The sequence below is a fragment of the Buteo buteo genome, chromosome Z (genome assembly GCF_964188355.1).
Source record: "Buteo buteo chromosome Z, bButBut1.hap1.1, whole genome shotgun sequence".
NCBI classification, from domain to species: Eukaryota; Metazoa; Chordata; class Aves; order Accipitriformes; family Accipitridae; genus Buteo; species Buteo buteo.
This window is the reverse complement of record NC_134204.1, coordinates 46831167-46854609: the sequence shown is the minus strand read 5'-3', so window position 1 is coordinate 46854609 and position 23443 is coordinate 46831167. Positions and strand designations below refer to the sequence as shown.

Sequence of the window (23443 nt, the reverse complement as noted above, 5' to 3'; positions counted from 1 at the left end):
AAAGGATCTTCCATAAACAACTAGTGACACGTCTTCCAGGACACACCATTTGTTCCTTGCAGTATGCCCTAATCTGGAAGCCACACTTGACATCACTTCTCTCAGACCCTGTAATGATACTCAGCCACCACAAGATCCTAAAAAGGTAATAGTAAATTTCTGCAGTGTTTATATCCTGTTTGTAACTATTGAAGAAAGTGTTGCTTTTAAAAGGGAAACCGGCTGTGCTCTTCTCCAGTAACATTCAGGTATTGTTCACTGGAGCTAACTTTCTTGCACTGTGCGGCTTCACCACCTGAAAGCTGACTTTCTAGTGACCCCTAGCAAAAATGAGCAGGACGGGCATAAACCTTTCAGAACCAAACACACTAAATCAGGTGCAGTGCGGGCTGCTCAGCAGCCAGAGGAAAACTGCTTCCCTCTCCCCTCCCTACACGTCCAGCTATATATTTCTTTTGACAAGGAAACCGCATTCCACCACCTGGCACCTTCCAAGCTCTCCCTCCTCTCGAAATCCAAGGTGGGAGAGGGGAGCGAAGGCAGAGGTTGAAGGAGACCTGTGCGCTCTGCTCTGCTGCGGGGGGGACCAGCGGGGCGGGGTCCGGGGCCGGGGGGGCCGGGGGGCCGGGGCAGCGGGGCGGGCCAGCGGCACGGGGCTCTCCCTTCCTTCGCTTTTTTCCCGAAAGTTTATTGTAAAGGGGTAACGTTTGCGGGTTCGTCACGTGACCCTGACAGGTCCTGCCTATTGAGAGCCAGACCACCCACATGGAGGACGATGGAGCTGCTTAATAGAAACAGGCATGTAATTGTGAGGCTTTCCAGCACTCTGCAGAATGCCTGCAACCTAGGAGGGTTATTTTTTTACACTTTCAGTTCCTTTGGGGTAAAAAAAAAAAAAAAAAAAAAAGGAGGAGGAGGAGAAGAAGAGACGGAAGAAAGGAAGGAAGGAAAGAAGGAAGGAAGGAAGGAAAAGAGGAACTAAAAGGAGAAAGAGAGACCGAAAGAAACAGAGAAAGAAGGAGAGAGAAAGAAAGAGAAAGAGAAAAGGAAAAAAGAAGGGGGGGGGGAGAAATAGGACGAAAGAGAAGGACAGAGGACGAAAACACTGATGTCCCACTAAAGCCGCCAGGGCCAGCCAGTCAATGAGGGCGCACCCAGCCCTCCAGCACGGCTCCCCACGAGCGGCTCCGGCAAGGGCAGCGATGGTAGGTGCAGCCCCGGGGGGCCGCGGCGGGGCGGCAGCGGGGCCGGCGGCCGCGGGACCCGGCGGGCAGGGCCCGGGCGCGGGGCGGAGGCCGGGGGCCGGGGGCTGGGGCGGTGCCGGGGGGGGGGGGGGGCTGCGCGGGCCCTCGCCGGCGGCTGGGGCCCGGAGCTGGCGGAGGGGGGCGGGGGGAGACTCCCTCCAGCCTCCGGGGGCCGGGGCGACGCCGGGGGCCCGGGGCTTTCGCCGTGCCGGGGGACCGGGGACCGGGGCTGCGGCTGCCGCCCGCCGGGTCCGGCCCGAGCGGGGACGGCAGCGCGGGGCACGGCCGGGCGGCGGGGGGCAGGGGGCTCCCCCGGGTCCGGGCGCTGCTCTGCCCCTCGCCCGGGCGACTGCCCGCGCCTCGGCGGTGCCGCGGCCCGGAGCTCCCGGTGGGGAGGCGCGGGGGGGACTGGCCGCTGATGGGAAGTGGCTGCTGCGGTGTCCCGGTGCGGTCCGGCGGAGGACTGCAGACGGGTCCCCGGTCTCAGCCCCTCGGCACCTGTGTGAGCGGTGGTCCGAACAACCTGCCGTGCGGGGGGGGGGGGGGGGGCAGAAAGCCCTCTCGGGCCGGGCTCCGCGGGACAGAGGCTGCGGGGAAGATGCAGTTTGCATCTCCTTTCTCCTCGGGAAAGCTGAACAGGGCTTCTTAGAGGAGGTGCACCGAGGAGCCCTTTCCCTCTCTTTGCAACGCAGGCTGAATGCCCGCAGTCAGTGGAAGCTGCTGAAAACATACAGCTGCACGGAAAAGGAGGGACAGTCACTCCCTAACTACAGCAGTGAAATACATGTAGTGCCTTAGATTAAGTTTAGTAGTGGCTTCAGCCTCTGGCTCCAGTATCCAACTCTGCGTGCGGTTGGTACCTGGCACCACCGGCACCGGTACAGCACTGCTGTCACCGGTCATGTGCGTGTTGTCCCACTGCTCCCAGGGCTTGGAGGCCAGAGGACATTTAGTGACACATCTCCCCCTAGGCCGCTGCCTTAGCCCCAGTATGGGAGGTAGACCCGGGGGGGGGGGCAAAAGAGGGGAGGGGAATGGGGGAGACTTCTGGTGTCATCAGGTGGTTCTAAAAGAAACGTTGGAGCCAGGGTGGCTACCTGCCAGCTACCAACCAGATAGCATTTACCAGTTCTGGTTAGAGGGTCCCACATCATTTCGGCATCAGGCTGATAGGTGTATCTAATTTCTGGTTAGGGCTATTAGGGTCATTGTGCGGCTGGATTATAATCCAACACTGTATCTGGACAGGAGGTAGTATTGTTGAGAAATGTTAGGGCTGAGGAGGGAGGGGGAGGCGGAGGAATCTTTTAAAACCTATTTGCTTTCAAGAGCCGGTAGATACAAAACTGGCAGCCCACTCTGAATTAAAATGTCTTGGGCTTCTCTGTTTTTATCCTTATTTCACACACACATGCACACACACGCACGCACTCACACACACACACCTTTTATTTTGTTCTGCCTTTGCCACAGTGTATAAAGCCCTATTGAGACATGTAGGCGTGATGTGTAAACCGGATTAGCAGTATGAAAGAAAGACATACAATGAGCCTGAATTGTTTTACTTCCTTTTCATTTCTCACGGCTATATCTCTAATAAATTTGTTGCTCCAGCAGTGGGTCAAAGAGATCGTGTCGCTCAGCTTTTTTTCCGCAAGACCCGATGGCAGAGATCATGAAAATGAATGCCCTGCCTTCTGCCAAATGCAGGACTTGAGCTATATCTTTACACAGACTCGGTGTTGTCCGGCCTGGCTAAAAACTGTTCAGTGTAACTTTCCCCTCTCTGTGCACGTTAAAGTCCTGCAAGTGGCAGGGCATTTTGCCAGGAAAAGAATCTGTTTTGAAGACGACTTGGGTTTATAGAGCTAAAGCCCCCCCCGCGGAATATGACAAGGTCTGCTAGGGCTGGGATGTCCTCCAGCTTTTTGGAGGGAGAGGGCTGCTGCTCCCGCCGCTGTCCTCCGCAGCTCCCCGGGCGCTGTGGTTCTCCCCTGGGAGTCCGCTGCTGCGCGGGAGGAGCGCGGAAACCTCGGCGGCTCCTGCGGAGCCACATTTTCCCGCGGCCCTCCGCGGGAGAAAATGCCAGCGCTCCTGGGCTGGTGCTGCAGATCCCTCATTTGCTCCTTTGTGGCGTGCAGAGCAGCTTTCCATTAAAGGAGATCAGGGGTAATTAGCCGCATTATTTTGACAAGTTGGCTCGAGCAGTTCCCTTTCTTCCAGGGCTGAGGAGGGGGAAGAGGGCTAGCTTCGTGCCGCCGCCGCCTCCTCCTCGCCCGGGCGCGGGGGTTGCGCGGCGGCGCTGCCCGGCGGAGCGGCTCGGCTCCCCCGCCGCGCGCCGCCCTCCCCCGGCGGCAGCCCCCGCCTGCCCGGGGGCAAGCGGGCCGCGGCCAGCGGGGGCGGAGAGGCTCGGGCTGCTCTGCAAAACCCAGCGGAGGTGCTGCCCTGTGGGCCTCACCTGGCGCCAAAGCCGGCGGCAGGCGTGCGTGTGGGGCAAGGGGCCGAGGCGGACCCTCGGCCTTGCGCCACGAGGGACGAGAATTGGAGAGAATAGACAAAACCGGGCTATTTTCCCGCAAGTCCTTCTTCCGCCGCGGTCAGCTCTCTCATAGCCCCTACAGAAGGAAGTGCCCTTTCTTTATTAAGGTAATCAGATGCTCCAGCAGTGCAGTGCTTTTTGGTGGTGTGTCCACGGGCGATGAGCAACCTGGAAAAATGTGTTAAAGTAAAATCGGCATAAATACCTGTTACCCATTGTCAACCTCTGTTGGATTTGATACCTCATCTGGCTGGAGGAAGCGTGAAGCTCTGCAGTATTGGGGGTTACGGGCACAAAGGTGACCTAAGTAAGAGGCAGAGCTTTACAAAATGAAGCTGCTATGACCGAAGCCCCGAGATTCTTGTATGCCGGCCCTGGCTGTCCAGGAATCGGGAGGACCAGGTATAAAGGGTTGCAGACTGCAGCCACTCTGCGCAAGGAGGCACCTTCCCAGGCCTTCACCACAGAGCAAGCCCGAGATAAGAAATCTATGGGATCCCTGCGAGTTGCTGAAGATGGGAAAAAGCCCTTGGTGTGGACAAGCAGTTGCATACACAGGGCATGCATATCACAGCCAGCAGTGCTTACAAATGTAAATAAGGGCAGATTGATTGGGAACAACATTATCACCAGGAATGTAGCACTCAAGCATCAGCTAGGAAGCAAACTGGGGGCAGCCACTGCTCTGACCACCCAAGTGGAGACTTTTACACTGACACTTCTTCCTTAAGGAAAAAAAAAAAAAACAACCAACAGAAACAAGGCCAATTAGATCCCTGCAGTAATTCATCTCTTGTGTATGCTTAGAAAAAAAAAAAAAAAAAAAAGAAAAATCCCTCCAGACCACAGGGAGAGAGGAGAGATTAAGATAGCGCTTGTTAAATTTGAGTCTTCAGACTGCATTTTGGAACCAGGAGCGAGGACTGACGGGTGCTGGGCTATTGTGTGAAGCTGAGCAGGCAGGAGGCAGGCAGGAGACAGGCAGGGCAGCTCTGGGGGCTCGAGGTGCTTGAAAGGACGCTCTTCCCCGGTTTCGGAGCCTGCTGGGAGGCTGAACCAAAACGCCTCTCCACCCATCCCTTCTTTCTCCATCCCCCAGCCCTGCCACTCCATCAGACCCCGTGAGGTTGAGCGGGGGCAGGAGCAATGGCAGATCTGTTCCTAGCGAGATGGACGGTCGCCTTCCCAAGCGGAAACTCGAACTGGAGGTGGCCGACCGCACCCCAGCTGCGGGTTTCAGCCCCCAACAGAAAACAGCCTCCAGCTCCAAGCCCTTCAGGTTTCCTTCTCCCGAGGGGACGCACCTACACGTGCGTGCGCGACCGCCTGCTGCTCCCAGCAGCTTTCCTGGAGCCAGTCCCGTGCGGAGCACAGGGCCGGGCCTTCACGGAGGCAGGTTTCCCCGTGTGGGAAAAACAGCGGTGGGAGGGAAAGGAAGGGAAAACGGACCCCCCTCACCGCCGGCGGCCACCCCGGCAAGCCGCCGTCCGCCGGTGCCTCTAGGTGGTTTCGCCCCGAGAGCCTCCGCACGGGGGGCGCGGTGCGCGGCTCCGCGCCGCGCAGCGCGCTCCCGCCGGCGGCCCCGGCCCCCGGGGCGCTGGCCGCCCCCGCTGCCGGCGCCGGGGCGGTGTGTCTGGCAGCCCGGCCGGGACGGCCCCGCCGCCGGCGCACGCGCCGGCCCCGCCGAGGGGAGGGGGGTGTGTGGGGGGGCTGGCGGTGCCCCGGGGCGCGGGGGTTTTGCCCACGACCGCCGCCCGGGGCACACGCCTGGGGAGGCCGAAGGGCGAGCTGCGCCGTGCCCGCGGGCTCGGCGGGCGGGCACCGCACCGGGCAGGGGGCTGCCCCCGCACCGGGCAGGGGGCTGCCCGGGCTGCTCCCCGTCCCCCCCTTTTTCTCTATGTTGCTTCCCCTCGAGTGAACGCACAGCGGGCGCGCCTCACAGCCGCGCTCCTCCGCGGGCGCGCAGCAGCCGCCCTGCTGGGGGGCAGCGCCCCCCGCCCCCCCCTCCAAGCGCCTTCCCGGGCCGGGCCGGGCCGGACCGGACGCCGCGCGGTGCGGCGGTGCGCGCGGAGGTCCGCCGGGGAGCGGGGCCTGCGCGGGGAGCCGCGCTGGGGGCCGGGGCGCGCAGCCCCGGGGCTGGGGGGAATGCGCGCAGCTGTAACGGCAGCAATTAATGGCTGATTCTCAATGAACAGAGACGGGGAGAAGCGGTGCCAAAAAAGTAAACAATCGTGTATAGTTGAAGAAGTGTTTAGCGCGGCCAGGCAGGCTGCGTTTCATGGACTTTTACACTAAAAACATTAAAATTGGCTTTCCTCGGGTTTCAGTTAAAGAATGAGCCCTAAGTTGAAACAGGCTAGCTACCGCGCGGCTTTAAATCCCTCAAGTGTTAAGTTTTCATTGTGTTTTTCTAACTGGACGGAGTGGTTTTCTTGCAGGGAACGAAGTCTCCTCTTTAGTTAAAAAAGAAAGAGAGAGGGAGAAAAATCTGGCACTTTCTACCGCAGTATCCACCACCCTGTCATTATTTCTGCAAGCCTGGGAATTCAGCTCGGACCTCCCAGTATTTGTTGCAGCTTGAGGCCAAGGTGCCTCTAAAAGGATTTTCTTTTAAGGGCTTTAGAAATCGTTTAATGCTGCTTTCCCCCCGCTTCCCTGTCCTTTTTAAAAGGGAAAAATATATTTCTGTACGTCGATAGCGAGAAAGTTCCGCGCGTGTATTTGCCTGCAAGCATCCCGGACGGAAAAAAAAAAGGGGGGGGAGGGGGGGAGAAAACTTTCTTGAAAAGAAAACGAAGAAGAAAGGGGGGGAAGGCATTCCTTAATGGAAGTATTGCATGCAAAGAAGGCTGGATCTCTTTAAGGCTCCCCCTGAAGCTGGAGATGCACACACAAGGGTTGCCGGCCTGGGTGGTCTCTCTACTTTGGTGAGCTGTTGCTAAGCAGCTAATAATAGTCATGTTTGCTGAGTAATTTCTGCCCTCCCCGAGCCAATCGCCTCGCAGAAACGCAAGCCATCTGACAGCCCCGGGGGCGGGCTTTCAGCTCTTTTTTTTTTTTTTTTTTTTTTTCCCTCCCTCTCCATAGCTCGCTCTCTCTCCTCTCATACTCCCCCCCCCCCTCCACCCCTCCTCCTCTTTATCCAAATGGAGAGAGTCCTTTTTTTCTTCTTCATCTCATCTCTTGAGCCGAGGGGCTGCAGCTCGGTGCTGCCGCGCACACGCCGGGGGAGAGCGCCAGGCAGCCGGCCGCCCGCCGCCGCGGCGGGGCCGACCTCGGAGCCCCGCCGGCCCCGCGGCCCGCGGGAAGCACCCCGGCGCTGAGGCAGGATGGTGCAGCGCGGCGAGGCAGCGCAGCTACAGCTACAGCAGCAGCAGCAGCAGCCGCCGCGGCCCGCCGCGCCGCCGCCGCCGCGCCGCCGTCGCTGAGCGCCGCCGCGGACAGCGGCTTCCCGGAGGCAGCGGCGGCCGGAGGAGGCGATTTCAACGGGAGCGGAGGAAAGCGCGGCGGCGGCGGCGGCAGCCGGGGGGGCCCGGGGGTCGCGCCCGCCCGGCCGCCCGCCCTCGCCGGGCGCGGGGAGCGGCCGCCTGCAGCTCGGGGTCCGCGCGCGATGTGGCAATGGGAGGCGCGGGGAGCGACTCGGCCGGAGCGGCCGCGGCGGCAGCCGCCGCCCCGCGCCCCGCGTGAGGCGGCCGCGCCGCAGCAGCCCCAGCAGCAGCAGCAGCGGCGGCAGCCCCGGCGGCAGCCCCCGCAGCAGCAGCAGCCCGCGGCCCGCAGCGCCGCCAGCCCCCCGCGGCCCCGCCGCGCCCCCGGGCCCCCGGGCCCCGCCGCGGCGGCGGCAGCGCCAGCGGCAGCTTCCCCGTCCCGCCGGCGGCGGCAACATGGCCTCGGCCGGTAACGCGTCGGAGCCGGAGACCAGCAGCAGTGCGGGCGGCGGCGGCGGCCACCCCGGCCGGGCGGCGAGGAGCGGCGGCGGCGGCAGGCGGCGAAGGACCGGAGGGAACCGGCGCGCCGAGGCGCCCGACCGGGAGTATCTGCAGCGGCCAAGCTACTGCGATGCGGCTTTCGCCTTGGAGCAGATCTCAAAGGTGCATTCAATCTCTCACTCTTTTTTGCAGAGATACACGCTAGTGCTAGTGCTGGTTTTCGGCGGGGGCGGAGGGGGGTGGTGTGTTTTCTCGCGGGGGTGGAAGGAGGAGATGGAAATGAAACAGCCACCAATAAAATGCTGGGAAAAAGAGAGGGACGTCTGTGACTCTTCAGTGCGGGAGAGAGTGTTGTCCTTCCCTCCTTTCTCGCCTCTGCCTGCCCCGGTGCCTGCTTGCGCTGCGGAGCACTCCTCCGCTTGAATTTCCCCAGACAGCCTCCGGTCGCTCCCGGCCTACCCCCCCCCCGGCCCGCTCCCCGGCTCCCCCTCCGCTTCCTTTCCGCCTCCCCATCCCCTCCGTAGCGACCTCGGCAACACCCGCTCCCGGCCGGGACGGGGGGGGAGAGAGAGCGGGGCGGCCGCTTTCTTGGCAGAAGTTGTGCTTTTGTGAAGTTCTCCGCCGAGCGCCGACAGGGCCAGTGCCCTGGGAGAGCAGGTCCCCCGGCAGAGAAAGCTTGCAGCCGTTTTCTTTCCCCGGCGGTCGGAGGGGAGGCGAGGGCCGTAAACAAATTGCCACCTTAACCCTGCCGCGCAGGTCGCGCCGCTGCCCGCGGAGCGGCGGCGGCGGCGGTAATTGTTGGCGGGGAAGGTCTGGAGGTACCGGAGCGCCCCGCAAGCCCGGCCCGGGCGGGGCGGAGGGACGGCCCCGGCCGCCAATCTCCGCCGGCCAAAAAATGTTTAAAGTAAACAGCCTCGGAAAACTGCTTTGCTGCAGGGATGGTTTCACTTCAGGGAGCGGATTTCTAGGCTTTGTAAGAAGGGGGAAAGGAGGAGGAGGGAAAAAAAAAAAAATCCATGTGGCTGCCCTCTTCCGTTCACAAATATTGTCGTAACTTACAGATGGCTGCTCTACTTCCTAATTCAGATCACACAGCGTCTCCAAACTCTATGGAAATGAATTACTTCTGATCTTACAGCGCTGCTCACCACGTGGGTCCTGCCTCAGCACCAAACCCCTGCTAGGAGCTGGGAATGGGGGAAACGGCAGCAAACTGCTAGCGACGAGCTTTTCCGTCACCACCACTTCCCCCCCCCCCCCCCCCAAGCCCCTCAGAGGTCTAAGGAGAACAGGAAAAGGGACTTTTTTTCTGTTCTCGTGGCTGTTGAGGTTCATCGGAAGCGGTCACTCGCGCCCTGGAGCCGCGGGTCTTGCCAGCGCGAACGCTTTGCAGGCTGAGCTGCCGGCGCGGTGGGCAGTGTAGGCGGGGGCGCAGGGGTCTGATGCGGTGGCGTCACCCCCGGCCTGCGCGTTGGTCCGGGGCGAGGATGGCTACCAGCAGGTACGCCGTGGCCTCTGCGTGCGCCCGAGGGTGGCCGCTGGGCGAGGGCTCTGCTGCAAGGGCGCCTGCCGGAGCTGCGCTCTCCCGGGGACGCCGCGTGGGAATGCGCCCCCAGGAGCTCGAGCTGTCGTGCTCCCGGGGGTGGGGGGGGGCTCTGGCCGGCGGCCCCGGGGTGCGGAGGCGCGGGTCTGGCGGCCTGCCGCAGCCCCTCAACTGCTGACCTCTTCTTGCCTTGCAGGGGAAGGCGACGGGACGGAAAGCCCCGCTGTGGCTGCGAGCAAAGTTTCAGAAACTGTTGTTTAAACTGGGCTGTTACATTCAGAAAAACTGCGGGAAGTTTTTGGTGGTCGGCCTCCTCATATTCGGGGCTTTCGCTGTAGGATTAAGGGCAGCTAATCTCGAAACCAACGTGGAGGAGCTGTGGGTGGAAGGTAAGTCCGGGGTCCCCCCTCCTTCTGCTGCCGCTCCCCCCCCGCCTGACCGGGCGGGTGAAGGCGGCTGGAGCGGCGGCGGGAGTGCGTGCGTGCGTGCGTCTGTACGCCCGTGCGCCGGGCCGCTCCGCATGCCGGGGAGGGAGCGGGAGAGGGAGAGGGAGGGCCTGCGGCCGCCGGCGGGGGACGGGCTGCCGGCGGGGCGGCTGGTTGCCGAGGCGGGCGCTGGGCCGGGGCGCGCGGCGCAGGGCGGCGCGTACCATTTCTCCGCCCGCGGGGGGTCGCGGCGGGGAGGCCGGGGCGCTCCGCGGCGGGGAGGCCGGGCCGGGCCACCCTCGGCCTCCCCGCGCCCCCGCCTGCGGCCCGTCTCTCCGTGCGGGAAGGCTGCGGGCGACGCGTCTCTGCGTCCCCGGCGGCGGGAGGCGGCCGCGCTGCCGGGAGGCGCCCCTCCGCCATTTTGGGAGTGCGTGCGCCCGCGGCGGGGGGAGGGGGGCGGGCGGCGAGGAGCGCGGCGGGGCGGGTGCCTGTGTGTGGTCCTGTTTTTTGGACAGCTTTCAACTGTGGGGGGGAGCGTTTGTCTCGAGGTAAAAAAAAAAACACACCAAAAAAACCCACCAAAAAAAAAGCCAAAACGAGAAAGGAGGAGGGAGAGGACCAAAAAAAAAAAAAAAAGCTGCCGAGGCGAAGAAGCGGGACCTGGCCGGCAGCGGGGTGGCCGCCGGCAGTGCCCGGGGCGGGGGGCGCCTCCGCCGGGCCCAGCCCGAAGGCGCCGGCGTAGGAAGGCGGGCCTGGTAAAGGAGAGGAGCGGTACCGAGGGGCCGGGGCTTCGCGGGCAGCCTTTCGAAACAGACACCCCCCACCCCGGACTGAAACGGGGGGGGGCGGCAGAGCGGCGTCGCCAGCGCCCCCCTTGCAGGCCCCTTGTGCCCCTCGGGGGAGCGGGGCTGCCAGCCCGGGCGGGTTACACGCTCTGAGAGGCACGGCTCCAGGCTGCCGGGGTTTTTGAGTTTGCCTTTTTGGTGGGTCGTGGGTTTGGGGTTTGGGTTTTTTTGGTGGTGGTTTTTTTGGTTTTGGTTTTTTTTTTCAGGGGGAAAATATTATTTACTTAGCATCACATTCCCCCGTTAGCTGGGTTGACGTGAAAACAGAGTTCCTTGACTGCAGTAGTTACTCTGGGTTTATGTCAAAGTCGCTTGCAGCAGAATTTGGCTTATAAAAGTTAATATGGAAGGCTGCATAAATAATCATTACTAAATAGCTCTCTGTATGTGCGTGTGTGGAAAAGCTAGTGCTGAGTGCAGACAATGTTAGCTGCTGTTGTGAAGGTGGTCTGTCCCGCCCTATGGATGGATTAGAGCATATAGGACCAGATTCCATCCTTGCAGGTGACAGCCATGTTGGGGTCAGGATGAGGGTCACGGGTCATTTAGTGAGTATTGTTTTTTCTATTTTGGAAAGTAATGTGTTACCGACTGAACTTTTTTTGGGCCGTGTAGTCTAGCAGCCCCAAAATATGATGACATCTGCTGCCAGCAGCCCTGAGAAACAGAGCAGGCAGTGCAGGATCCCATCCATAGGCAGAGATGTGCATTCAGAGTCTGTACTGGTCACTAGGTCCTGTGTACCTTTAATACTAATGCAAATGATTGCGAACATCACTTTCGTTCTCCACTCTTTTTTTTTTTTTAAGTCCTTGTGAGATGGTTGTGGAAGTTTGTTAATTTTTGCTCGTATGTGTTTTGTCTCTGGTTTTCTGTAAGTGTTCGGTAGATAATACGTGATTGCAGTTCCATCCAGCATGCTTCTTCCAGTTCCATCCAGCACGCTTCCCTGAGGTTTATTCTGCTGTCACTGGGGTTCACTTACTTGGAAGGGTGATCCCATCCCATTAATGCCACCTACTTTTTGTAACCATGTAATACCAAAAAACTACTTGCTGATGATGCCTGTATGACTGGCCCAGCATTAAAATTAAATTCTCCAGGAAAAAAACATGTTATGTAAAATAGCCACTTAGTAGAGTTGCTGCACTGACCTCTTCACATGTCATTGCTTCATGGAGGGGGGAGGGGGGAAAGTCTCTGGTATAAAATCTAGTTGAAATTGATCTCTGAGGTTTTTATGGCCAAGATGAATTCATAACGTAGCTGGTTGTACAGAGCTGACCTGTGTAATTTCACATCTATTAAGTTTGGTTTTCATGTCAGAATTAAGTAATGTAAAAAGAAGTATTAAAACTCTTCATTTAGAAACCCTTGCATTTCTAGATTGCAAGAAGCAGCTAGCTGATTAAGATGAAATTAAATATTCTGGATTTAATTTAACTTCTAGTCTTCCTGTTCTAGCACTGCATGATATCTACACAGAAGAGCTTGCTAAAATGTGCTTTCTTGGTAGAGACTCTGTAAATGTTCTGCTCATGAACCAGGGTGTTACACAAATAAACCTAACAAATAGCAGTCACGTATTTCTGTTGCTAAACTACAGGCCGAAGTACAGAGCGAGAATTTGAGATGGAACAGGTATAGAAAGAGATAGTATGGAAAATGTTGTTCGTCCCATGCAGAAGTAGGAAGCAGTGACCAAACTCGTTTTTCTGCACTTGTACACACCTGGTCCTAACAGCTTTAAAGTATACTCCATGAAGTTACTATACTAACTTTTAGTAGTAACTGACCCTTTAGATCAAGGTCTCTCTTAGTAGAAGCAGTGGCTGAATTGCCCTGTTTATTAAAATAGCTGTCTTACTTTTTTCTTTACCTTTTGTTTACTGAGAGTTCGAATGAACTACGAAATGTTGGCCGAATATGGTAGATTACTTGAAATACATTTCAGTAACAGTTTCGATTTGCTACTGAAGCTTTTTACAGTTATTACTGCTGGATAAATTGGCAGTATTTACATAAAGAGACTGATTTTGTATGGTGTATTTCTGAATACCCTGAAACATAATACAGCACTGAAGCTTGCTGGAAGTAAACGGTTGCTTTAAAACCATAACACAATTAAAAATAGTGAAGTTTGAATGAGTTTTAAGACCATGCACATTCCAACATAAATGATTAGTAGTCTGGGCCTGAAGCTATTATGGCTGAAATATTTACATAAGAAGTTTAGAAACCCACCTGGTAGGCAAACTTTCAAAGAGAGAAAAAGAAAAACAGATCTCCATCAGTCTTCTAGTTTTCCTGTAGTAGTCGTCTTCCTTCAGAATTTGTGCCAGCACTCTTGGCCTTCTCTGAGCCTCCTGATACCAAAGTGGCTTTCCTCTCAGTTTGTTTCTTGGCATTAAGTGTTGTAGAGTAGCTTTTTTTGAATTTTTTTTATTTTTTTTTTTTTAAACACAATCCTCCTCTGGCTGCTGTTCAGAGCACTTCGGTTATTACTGTGTGTCCCCCAGTATGCTCTCAGTCCGTGCTCCTGTCTTGTAGTCTGGCTCTCTGGTGTCTGACTGGGACACATACCTGTTTCCCCTCAGCCCTTCAGCAGGTCTGTCATCCCTGTGTGCGTACCTTGCTACTGGAGGATGCTTGTTGTAGTTCCTTGGGCAAACAAATTCTGGACTGGCATTTCAATGGCGGTTCTGTTATCCACAGCCATTCAGCTTTAGTTGAACTGCTGTATGTGGGTGTCCATGCATACTGGAGTTGTGGAGACTGTTTAGCATCTTTATACATCGAATGCCCTTGAGAGAACAAAAAGGGCTTTGCGTTGTTTTCCTCTGTGACTGAACTTTGTAGGACACAGATGTGCTTTTAGAAACATCCATTCATAACTAGAAGGTACTCTGGATGGAAAAGAAATAATGCCCATAACTGGTTATGGTTTTTGCTACCACTCTTAATAGGCACTGTAAGACCCTGTGTATGAACAGCAGTCACACATGTAAATTCACAGCCTCTGCTTCTGAAGGAACGTAGTTTTGTGGCTCCAGTGAAGGTTCTGTTAAGTGGAGCTTGAAATTTGACTACTGCAATGCCTTGAATGACGTTAAATGGAGGAGCTCATAAGGGGAGAGATGGTCTTGTCTTGTTCCTTGGTAATTCATTTAATGTCACCATTGTCTTGGGATTTTTTTTCCCCTCACTTTCTTCATTACTTTTTTAAGAGGTTGAAGGTCATGGTGTTCTTTGCTTCCTTTCTTGCTTTCTGCACTTTTTGCACTAGGTGTAGCTCAGTCAAACCTTTCCCTCTTTAAGTAGACCTCTTCACAAAGCTACTTCGAACCAAGCTCTAACATGCAGAGCCTCTTCTTTAAGCCAGTTTGAAGGAAGAGGGTGGGTGATGCAGGTAGGAGTAGGACATCCTGCAGAGGAGACAAAATGCCTTCAGTAGCCACATAGTTCAGCTTTGTTACTTGGAACAAAGTGAGCGTGTTCTAATTGTTAAGTGAATTAGGACTGAGGGCGTACGGCAGAAACAATTTTTAAGTGAAGATTTGAGCTATTTGTAGCATTGTTTCACTCTAAAGGGGCAAAAATCAAGTTACTCTACTGTACTATTTATGGCTGACCTATCTTAAAATACGTTAATCTACCCATGCAGGATAAGAATGAGGTGAAAATGAGGAAAGTGTGTGAGTGATGCAGGAACCATTATTATTTCCATAGATTCTCAGTTTGCTTAACCCAGCAAGATCAAGTGCAGGTGGAGAGGAAAGTTATTCTTAAGTTCTGCCTAAGGCATCACTTAACTTTACACTAGTATTCTTTGGAGAAACAAAAAAGAATAGTAAAGGAACAGATCTTTGTGCATTTGTTGTTTTAAGGAGACAAACTCACGTGAGTGGGCTGGAGTAACGTGTGTTTTGAGTACAGTTAGCAGGAATTGACCCAGTTGGGTATAATTCTGTTCTCCCGGACGTTTGTGAACAGCAAGCATGGACGTTTGTGAACAGCAAGCATGGACGTTTGTGAACAGCAGTATAGTAGTCGTTTTAGATGTGCTTGTACCTGCATGACCGCATCAACTCAGTGTAGATGGCAGGAGAGCGGATGTTATTCTGCTGGTGAATCTGAGGTGGGGTGTTCGTAGGCAGCGTCACAGTCTGGGGCATTGTCTCTAATCACATCACCAGATCCATTAGTTTCATATGGATCAGGTGAGTTGAGGGCTTACTTATCTCTGAATGCTGTCTTGCACTGTGTTGCATCCCTCAGTGCATACTGAAAGTTCACTGAAAGGTGTTTATCTGGAGAATTTCCAAGACCACTGTTTTGTTTGAATTAAGTATAATTATTTATCATGTGGTTTCTCAAATGGGAAGGTAGCAGTGGTGTTTCCCCTTGATGGCTGAAGGATAGTCATCTGGGCAATATGCTTTTTTTAACATTTACTGGTCAAAATGGAAGAGTATTTCAGTCTGTGCTTCTGTTTCAAAATAACATCACATTCTAATGCTCAAGCTTTACATGATGTTTGTGGATAAAAACATCAGGACAGTGGGTGTTACATTCCTGTGAATTTGAACTCCCTCTGTTTTCATATGTTGAAAGTTGTTAAGAAACGATGTTTAAAGGTTTTAGTTATATGGATGTTTGATTATCATCTTTCAAAGGCCTGCTATTAAATTCAAAATCACTGAGGGTCTCTGTTAAGTTCCATCTTGACAGGTGTCCACATCACTGCTCAGAGTTGGTGCTCCTTGCTGAAAAGCTTGTACATCAAAAAAAAACCCAGCTTCAGTGTTTATAATTCCTCTTTGATCTGTAAAAGTTTTAACGAAGGTATTACACGTGACCATTCTTTGGTCATTGAGAAGGTAAAGGGTGAAGTCCCAAACTCAATGAATGTAGTGGCAGAACTCTGAATGCCTTTAGTGTAGCCAGACCTTTACCCGTGTGCAAAGCTGCAACAGATGTTAACAGCCTGCCCCTGCGCTACCTCTTCTGGGAAGGGCAAGAGGAGGATCCCCTCCTGTAGGACTGGGACCCCTCTAAGCTCTAAGTGCATGGTTGCGCGGTTCCTTCTGTCTTTCAGACTTCAGAGGCATTTAATTTACTTAATGCTGCAGAAAATTAATCTTCGTTATTTCCAATCTTAACACACTGTCGCCAATGTCCATGCCAAAATGTGCCCTACCGCTGCTTGTTTAGAAGGGTCTGTTTCCTTCGCTGTTGAAACCTGTAGTTAAACAGGGCGGTGCCTTGGCTGCGCCATTGCCCTCTTCTGAGCTTGGAGTGTCATCTTGCACTCTGGGGATTCTGCTGCTTATGAACAGCGTGTGAAGGCATTTCTGTAGTTCTGGAGAGCTTGGAGATTTTGATACAGAAATTCTGGAGTGAAATAGAACACTTGAAAGCAACTTTGCTTTATTGTTGGTCCCCATGCCACTGCTGCTGAGCAGGAACAGGGGGAATGTAGGTAAGGAGAAGAGCTAGCTCAGCTGTAGGGTAGGCTGCTGCTGGAGTTGTGGTGCTATGTGGAGGTAGTGGTGAGTGGTTTGAGATCTACTACCAGCTCCTGTTACCTACTAAGTGGACTGTCATCTTTCTGTACAGAACGGGCCTTCCTTTCTCATTATTCATCAGACACCGAGTTCAGGTGAGAAGGAACTCTAAAAGCCATGGGTACTGAAACTTGCTTTCAGAAGAGAATGCATTAAGGAAAACTCGAGCTCCTCACCCTGACTCCATACATTTTCATGATTCATTTTTGCTGTGGGAAGAGATGGTCGAAGCCCTGTTATTAAATAGTATTTGTGGTGGTTCCCCAGAAAGTAGTAGTACTGCATAGCATATGCATGTAACAGTTCTTGACTGCTCAACAAATTTAAAGGCTGTTGCATGCAAGTGGATGTTTCAGTTACACATAACTGTCAGGAGGCTCCAAAATATGACAACTTCCAGATGTATGAACCGACTGATCCCTTTTGTTTAGATTATGCACCACAGCTGATGCCTAGATTAGTGCTGGCTGGACAAAGCTATGGGAGATTTGTCTGGTTTCCACAATGCCATGTTTATATTTCATTTGGATTTCTCCTTCAAAGCTGACCTCCCTATGACCTGTTGGAGCTGTGTCCACTAGGATGCTAGTTTTAATGTGTCTGCAACTGCCTTCCTTTTGGTGTCTAATGGAACATGTTCTCATTTTGACACTCATGGACTTTTATGCACAATCCTTTTAACAGTGAATTACACACTTCAACCTATGAGCACTCAGGTAAAACCATGCTTGTAAAGTTTTCTGCCCCACAGCTAGCTTTTTAAGAATATTCTGACTGGTTTAAACAGTGTTCTGCTTATAGACCTTGTGGGGCTGTTCCTTGTCTGGCATTTTCTCCTGTATATAGAATAAAGTTCAGTGTTCCATCCTTTGCACAGTGCTTTTTCTCTCTACAGATGATGGCATGGATATACATCGTTCTAGCTGCTCTTTTTTTTTTGAGTTCAGCAGGAGCTGGAGTGCAGAATTTTACCAAGAAGTTAATTCTTTTTTTGTGTCTGCTGTACAGTTATATATATATTTTTTCAATCATCCTTATGTATCTTCAGTACGTCTTGAGTTTTAGTTTCTCTAATCTCTCCAGCCTTGTATTATGTAGGAGGTCTTTCCCCATTTGTGTTTGTGAGTTACTCTACCTGGGAGGACCTGAAGAAATCGGTAAAACTGCTTAAGGCCAAGTGACAGTTCTACAGTAAGAAGTGTAGTCCCCTGTCAGAGTTCAGAAAGATAAAGATAGACAACTTTTCATTATTCCTCACAGAAACTCTATGGTTTTCTACTGTTGATGCTTTACTGGGGCAACAGATTCTTGAGAGATTCCTGAGACAGAAGACTCAGCATTTTGAAGTATGATTTCTGCACTGAAAATGCATGCTGTCTTATAGTGGCCACTTTATTTCTGTGCCTGTGAAACAAAGAGAACAGGAAAATGTTTTGCTTTGGTTTTGCATGATCTGTGCTATTTTATTATCCCCTTCTAGTGTGCTAAATATGACCGATGAATACCGGATACAATAAGCTACATTCGTCCTTGCTGTTAATTGAGTGACTTTGACTTGGAGTAGTTTTTCATTGTATACTGCACTAGAAATAGATGGAGTTGAGTTGCAGGGAGTAACTTTGAATTCAGGATTTAAAAATAAAATTATTTTTCTTAATTCCTTTTTTGCTGTGTACACTTAGTTTAATATCTGTAAATAGAGTTTACATGTTACTGTTTTTTCTCTTATTTCATTCAGTATCACCTCGGTTCCTATAAACATCCTGAATTTGGCAGAGTAGTAGTTTCATGAGGTAAAAAGCCCTTTATGGAAACTGCTGACCATATAGATGTTTTGATGTAAGGAGAATTTTAATTTTGGTTTTTAGAATTAATGTCTTGGCTTTAACGTCTGCTTGGTTTTGGAAAACTTAGTTATTTCAGTGCTTGAGCAAAATATATAAGAGGTAAGGGAATGAGCAGAACCATAATGTGACTCTTTCTGCAAAGGTGCTGCTCCTTTAGAGAATTGTACTGAACTTAATTCCAGCTTCAAATATACAAGTAATCATTGTATATTTGAAACATCTGTATTTTCCTCACGTGCAAGAAAAAGCTGATATTTTTAAGGCACATGTGCAGTGTTGTACACCCATATACCTGAAGCTGGACCTGAGCCCTTAAACTGTAATACAGTCTTCATTTACTAACAGTGAGATAAATTAAAAGAAACAGCCTTCTCTTGTTTACCAGCCTGATGCATTTCTGCTTTTCAGTCAGTAACCAAAAGCTAAGTGCAGCAAACTAGAAATGAGCACTGTTAAGTCAAGTTGTATGATTTTTTTCCCCCCTTAAATCATTGCTTAAGGGCTTCTGGCCCCTAGCTCAGGAATCCTGCCCAAAAATGCCAGATGTATTACACAGTCAAGTATTGCAATGTAAATAGTGTTCTGTGCCATGAGAGCAGGGTGGTCCATCTCCTAGTTAAAAAAAAAAAAAGAAGAAGAAAAGGGAAAAATCCACATGCTCTGAAATAAGCACAGTAGTTGTAGTGTTATTTGTGTTTTTGGCTGCACAACCAGTATTTTGGAGCTGAAAGAACACAGATAAATGAGTGCTTTGGGCTGGCAGATAATAGTAGCTGAAACTGAGATGCTAGAAAGCAAGATGTGTCTTGGCTGAGGCTGCTTAATTTAGTCAAACAGGCACATAAAAAGTAAAATAGTAAAGTAAAAGCCATTGCTGACAGGCAGAACCTGTTACTTTACCTTATTGTGAACAGCAGTCTCGTGCACATGGAAGCAGAGTGGACAAAGGATGGGAAGTAGGGAAGGCGGAGGCATAGGGTTCTTCTCGACCTCATGCTGTGTAATGGAAAGACTGAGTATGTTACTGCACCTTCTGAGTATAAACATTGCTGAGCTGTCCTTGTTTTTAATTAAATACCCTTTGCTGTATATTAACAATGACTTACCTTCCAGTGTGCTTATCTTCTTCAGATGTGGTAGTGCATATAGGAGGTTTATTTGCACATTTTTCCATTTTGTGTACGAACATGTCATTTCATAACATTTAAAACTAGTTGAAAGGAGATTTCACAAATGTGACCTGAAAGGAAATTGCCAAGGGTGATGCTGTAATCAGATTTACGTTTGGGTTATCTGACAAATCTGTGAATTGCCATAGCTTCCTTGGGTGTGTGCAGAGGGGAAAGGGGTTATAGGAACTTATTTGTATGTGATAAACTGTATTTAAATAGCTACAGGAATGTAATCCCAATGCAGATCTTGGTGTAATCTCCTCAGTGAGATACCCAGAAGAAAAAAAAGCTTTATGAACTCATTTAAACCTTTCCCTTCCTGCTGACACTATGATAACATTAAAAAAACCCTATCCTTTACAACTTCAAATTTTTCTTCCTAAGCTACCTTTTCTGTAACTGTAAGAAAAAGTATGGAGGTAGTTAAAGAAGATACTGTCTTGTACCAGTTTTCCTGGTGAGTATTTCCTGTGCATTTCTCTTTATGTGCCTCTCGACGTGGGCCTGATTCTGATTTAATTTACACCAGTCTTACTCTACTGGTTTCTTGAGGGGTTCCCCATACTCAAAAAAGAAGCCATTGCTGTTTAGAAGCTGATGCTGTTTAAGTGGTAGCTAACAGAAAATATGATATTCTAGTGCAAATTATGAAGATCAAGAAACAAAACTAAAACATGCTTGGTATGACTTCCAACTGTAGATAAAAGCTAGCAACTTGAGAGAATTGTGATCAGGCGTAAACATCTATTAACTGCTCTTTCTGGAGATTTGGGGAAATAGGATGACCTTTTTTATTCTGGGTTTTTTTTTTTCCCTCCCCCCCCTTTTTTTTTAAATAGGCTACAGTTTCACATGGCTTGCAAAAGAAATCTTTCTCCCTTTTTGTTTCCCACACCAATTGATTTATCATTTTGCTTGCAAGCAGACTTAGAATGTTAGGGCAGGAACACACTCACTTTTTTCTCGTAACTTTTTTGTTGCGGACCGAAACCAGTTGACTTGAATAAATTTTTCTGTGGCCTGAATGAAGCCAGCAACGTGGAAAAATCTTGCCATTCAGAGCCCTCTGAATGTACATTTCAGCCACACAGTAAGCTGTATTGGTAGGCAGTGGACTGCTAAATACAACCATTTTTCGCAGCAGAGAGTTAGACAGGTGATTAGCATAATTAGCACAGAGTAGGCTATACATATGGTAATGTTAAGTGTGTAAATGCCAGCTGCGGTGTAAAATTTATGTCAGGGGTCGACAGGGCTGTGCGAAAGTATTGTGTTACAGCTGCAGGTCAAAGCCTCCATTGCTTTACCCCCTTTTCTCTTGTTGGTGAATGCGCTAAACAGAAGAGAAAGACAGACAGAAATATAACAGATAAGGCTTTGATTGAACAGCCTGGTTCTGTGCAAGAGGGACTGCTCTTAAAAAAAAAAAAACACAAAACAAAACAAAACAAAAAACCAACCCCCCCGCCAAACTACACACACACATGCAAAACAAAAGTCCCCCTCTTTCACTATAGATTTAATTTTGCATCATGCCAGCTACAAAAGTGTTGCTGTCTTTGAGCCATGTCATTATGATGGGGTGAGGGGAATCTTTGGGGGGGAAGTACTAGGTTGGTAATTATGCTTTAAAGAGCAAAAACAAACAAAAAACTTTAATTCACGTTCTCCTTTCTGCATTCCAACCCACTTTTTTTTTTTTTAATGTCTCTGTTACTTACTGCACTTAGGGGGCTAGGAATTAAATAGTCTTGAAGGTGACAGCATTATATGTAATAAAATCTGAACAGTGCAACAATCTTTGAGCTGCATGACTGGTTTTAGACTAAGTGCCAAAAGTTCCTCTGTGGTTTTGTGTGTGGGTTGCTACACTTATTCCCCAGGTTCCTCCCACCTCCTAAACCACTAAATTCTTTATAAATTAAAAATGACTAATACAGGTTTCTTGTTTTAAAGGAGCACAGCGTTGAAGGGTACACATCTTTTTAAGCAGCTGATGGGGAAATCTGTAAATCTCTTTGTTGCCGTAAACCGTTCATTCATATATTTCACTTGCAATTCCCCCCCCCTTTTGTATTTTTTGTAGTCGGCTATAAGGAGTGGTGGTGTTGACAGAATATAGTTCACACCACACTGACCTTGTGATGAAACTTCCTCACAGCCGCAGGGGGTCCTTATGAATCGGCCCCTAATCCAGCTAATCCCGCTCGCAACAAAATCATGAAAGTGGCTCCCAGCGAAGTGTGTTTCCCTGCACAGATGCAGCGGGAAGGAGCGGCCTTGGAAGCGCCCCAGCGCGGCGGCCTGCCGTGCCGCGGGGCCGGGGCCGCCATTGTGCGCGGCCCCCCGCGGCCCTGCCGAGGGGCCGGGGCGGGGAGGGACCGGCCCGCGGCCCTGCGCCGGGGGGGGGGGGGGGCGAGGCCGGCTCCGCCGAAGCCGAGCCGCGGGCGGGCGGGAGAGGCAGGGTTCCCGCCGCGCCTGGGGCCGAAGGCGCTGGCGGAGAGCGCCGCGGGCACCGGCGGCGGCTCCGGGAGGGAGGGAGGAGGCAGGTGCCGGCTCACGGCACCGCTCTGGGGAAACCTCCCGTCTGGCGGTGCGCCCCCGGCGGCTGGGGCTGGGGCTGAGGGGCTGGGGCTGAGGCTGGGGCTGGGGCTGCGGGGGCTGGGGCTGGGACGTGTGGCCTCCGGCGCTCCTGGTAACCGCTCGCTCAAAGGGAGAACGGGCCGTTGCTGTGGTCCGGTGGGCTGGCTAGCCGGCTGAGATTACCTGCGTGATCGGAGTGGCCAGAAGTAGAAAATAAAGGTGGCGGTGCGGGGCATGTTTGCTCACTTGTTCAGCTTCCTTTCCCAGCCCTTTCTGCTTCAGGGTAGGCTTGGCCATATGGTCAGGCTCTCGGAGTATCTGACGGGAATCTCTGATTGCATCCTGCACAAAATAAAATGCCCTCTTTACTGCTCAGTGTGAATAGCAAGCAAACTATGAAAAATGGGCCTCCTGACAGATGCAGCACTGCCTTGGGAGCTGGTGGCCGGTAAGAAATACCGAGGTGGGGGGAGCCCTGACAGGCAGCAGGTTCGGTGCTGGGGGGAGTGCTGACCTGACCTGATTGTGTCCAACAGTGAGAGCAGTTCTGCTTCAGTGCAAAGCCATTCAGAAGGAAGCTGCTTAGGCAACAACAGATGGTACAGCAAGCAGCTGGTAGAGAATTCTTGAAATAAACTGTACCCTGTTTCATAACATGTTCATTCCTTTCATTTTTCTATACGCTAGTTTTGCCATCTCCTAAAAGCACTGTTTAGGAAACGGTATCCCCTGAAAGGTTCTGGATGAAGAGTTTTTCCGTTGCTGTTTGCTGCTCCTTTAAAAAAATTGCATTCAATTTTTGTGCTACTCCATGTACAGATGAAATTTGTGCTATCCCAGGAGTACAGATGAAAAGACTTAAAAATGGTGCTTTTAACCACACAGGAAAACAATTACATATTTGAGGAAAGGGCACTGAGAGGTTAAATGAAAAGTTGGGCCTAGAGGAAAGCTGACTGCTGTGGAACAACACAGCAAATTGTTTTTAACATATTACCCAGCAGAAGCTCTTATTCAAGTTAAAGTAACTTAAAACAATTATATTCAGCTGTTTTGAAATCCTTAGGTTTAGACCTTGAAGCCCCTTACATGCCCTTCTCAGCAGAACTCATGGAAACTTAGTCACTTTCAGGTACAATTGAGGACTTTGGCCTGTTAGGAAGTGTGCTCCAATGTTTTCTTAAATTACCAAAAAATAAAAATTCAGCTTTGCTCCTCTGCGGGTGTAAACTGTTACATGACCATAAACTGTTGGAGAGTTGCAGTAGTCTATATTAGCTGCCTATCATCACTGTAGGCCATCTCCTTGATTTCTAGGAAGAAGCAAGAGTCTAGTGTCCTTGAGTCCTTTGCCGCTTCAGCCAGAAATTCAATAGTTGGGGCTTCACCAAAAGCTGTGGCTTAGCTCTGACCTGAAGGGACCATGTCTTTGCAAGAAAGGATAGTTCACTCTCCATGCCCATTCATTCCTCAGTCTCTTTGTTGGGATGGTCAGCAAGGATGCCAGTTGTGACGGTGGTTTTCTATAATATGGACACCTGCCCACTAGGAAATGGACTGAGACCACCAAGTCATTTCACATAAGCTAGCAAACAGCTGTCAGATGGTAAACAACTTGTGGTCACTATTGTTCCTGGCTGGATTAGAACCAGTGACCCAGAGGTGAACAGCTCATATCCTGTTACCAAGGGCATGTGTCACAGCTCAGTAAGCAAGCAGCTACTGTGTTTTACGTTTAATTGGAAAGTTTGA

General features: G+C 51.5%; 1 protein-coding gene and 1 long non-coding RNA gene across 4 annotated transcripts in view; one reads left to right on the top strand and one right to left on the bottom strand.

The window, feature by feature from the left end:
* The first annotated feature begins 647 nt into the window (after window positions 1-647).
* Window positions 648-23443, top strand: part of PTCH1 (patched 1) — a 75870-nt gene continuing 53074 nt past the window's right edge. The window contains exons 1-2 of one of the 3 annotated variants that reach the window (XM_075021871.1): window positions 648-1205; window positions 9449-9641. In XM_075021871.1, the coding sequence (XP_074877972.1) occupies window positions 1143-1205; window positions 9449-9641 (256 nt within the window). In that variant the 5' untranslated portion in view covers window positions 648-1142. Of the gene's footprint in view, window positions 1206-6603; window positions 7872-8919; window positions 9211-9448; window positions 9642-23443 lie in introns of those variants that run through there. The other 2 variants (XM_075021873.1, XM_075021872.1) reach the window with 2 other exon arrangements.
* Window positions 16497-21466, bottom strand: LOC142026994 (uncharacterized). The gene is made up of 4 exons (XR_012648975.1): window positions 21247-21466; window positions 19043-19176; window positions 18837-18932; window positions 16497-17493 (listed from the first exon to the last, which is right to left on the bottom strand). It is a non-coding gene; the product is annotated as an uncharacterized LOC142026994 (long non-coding RNA).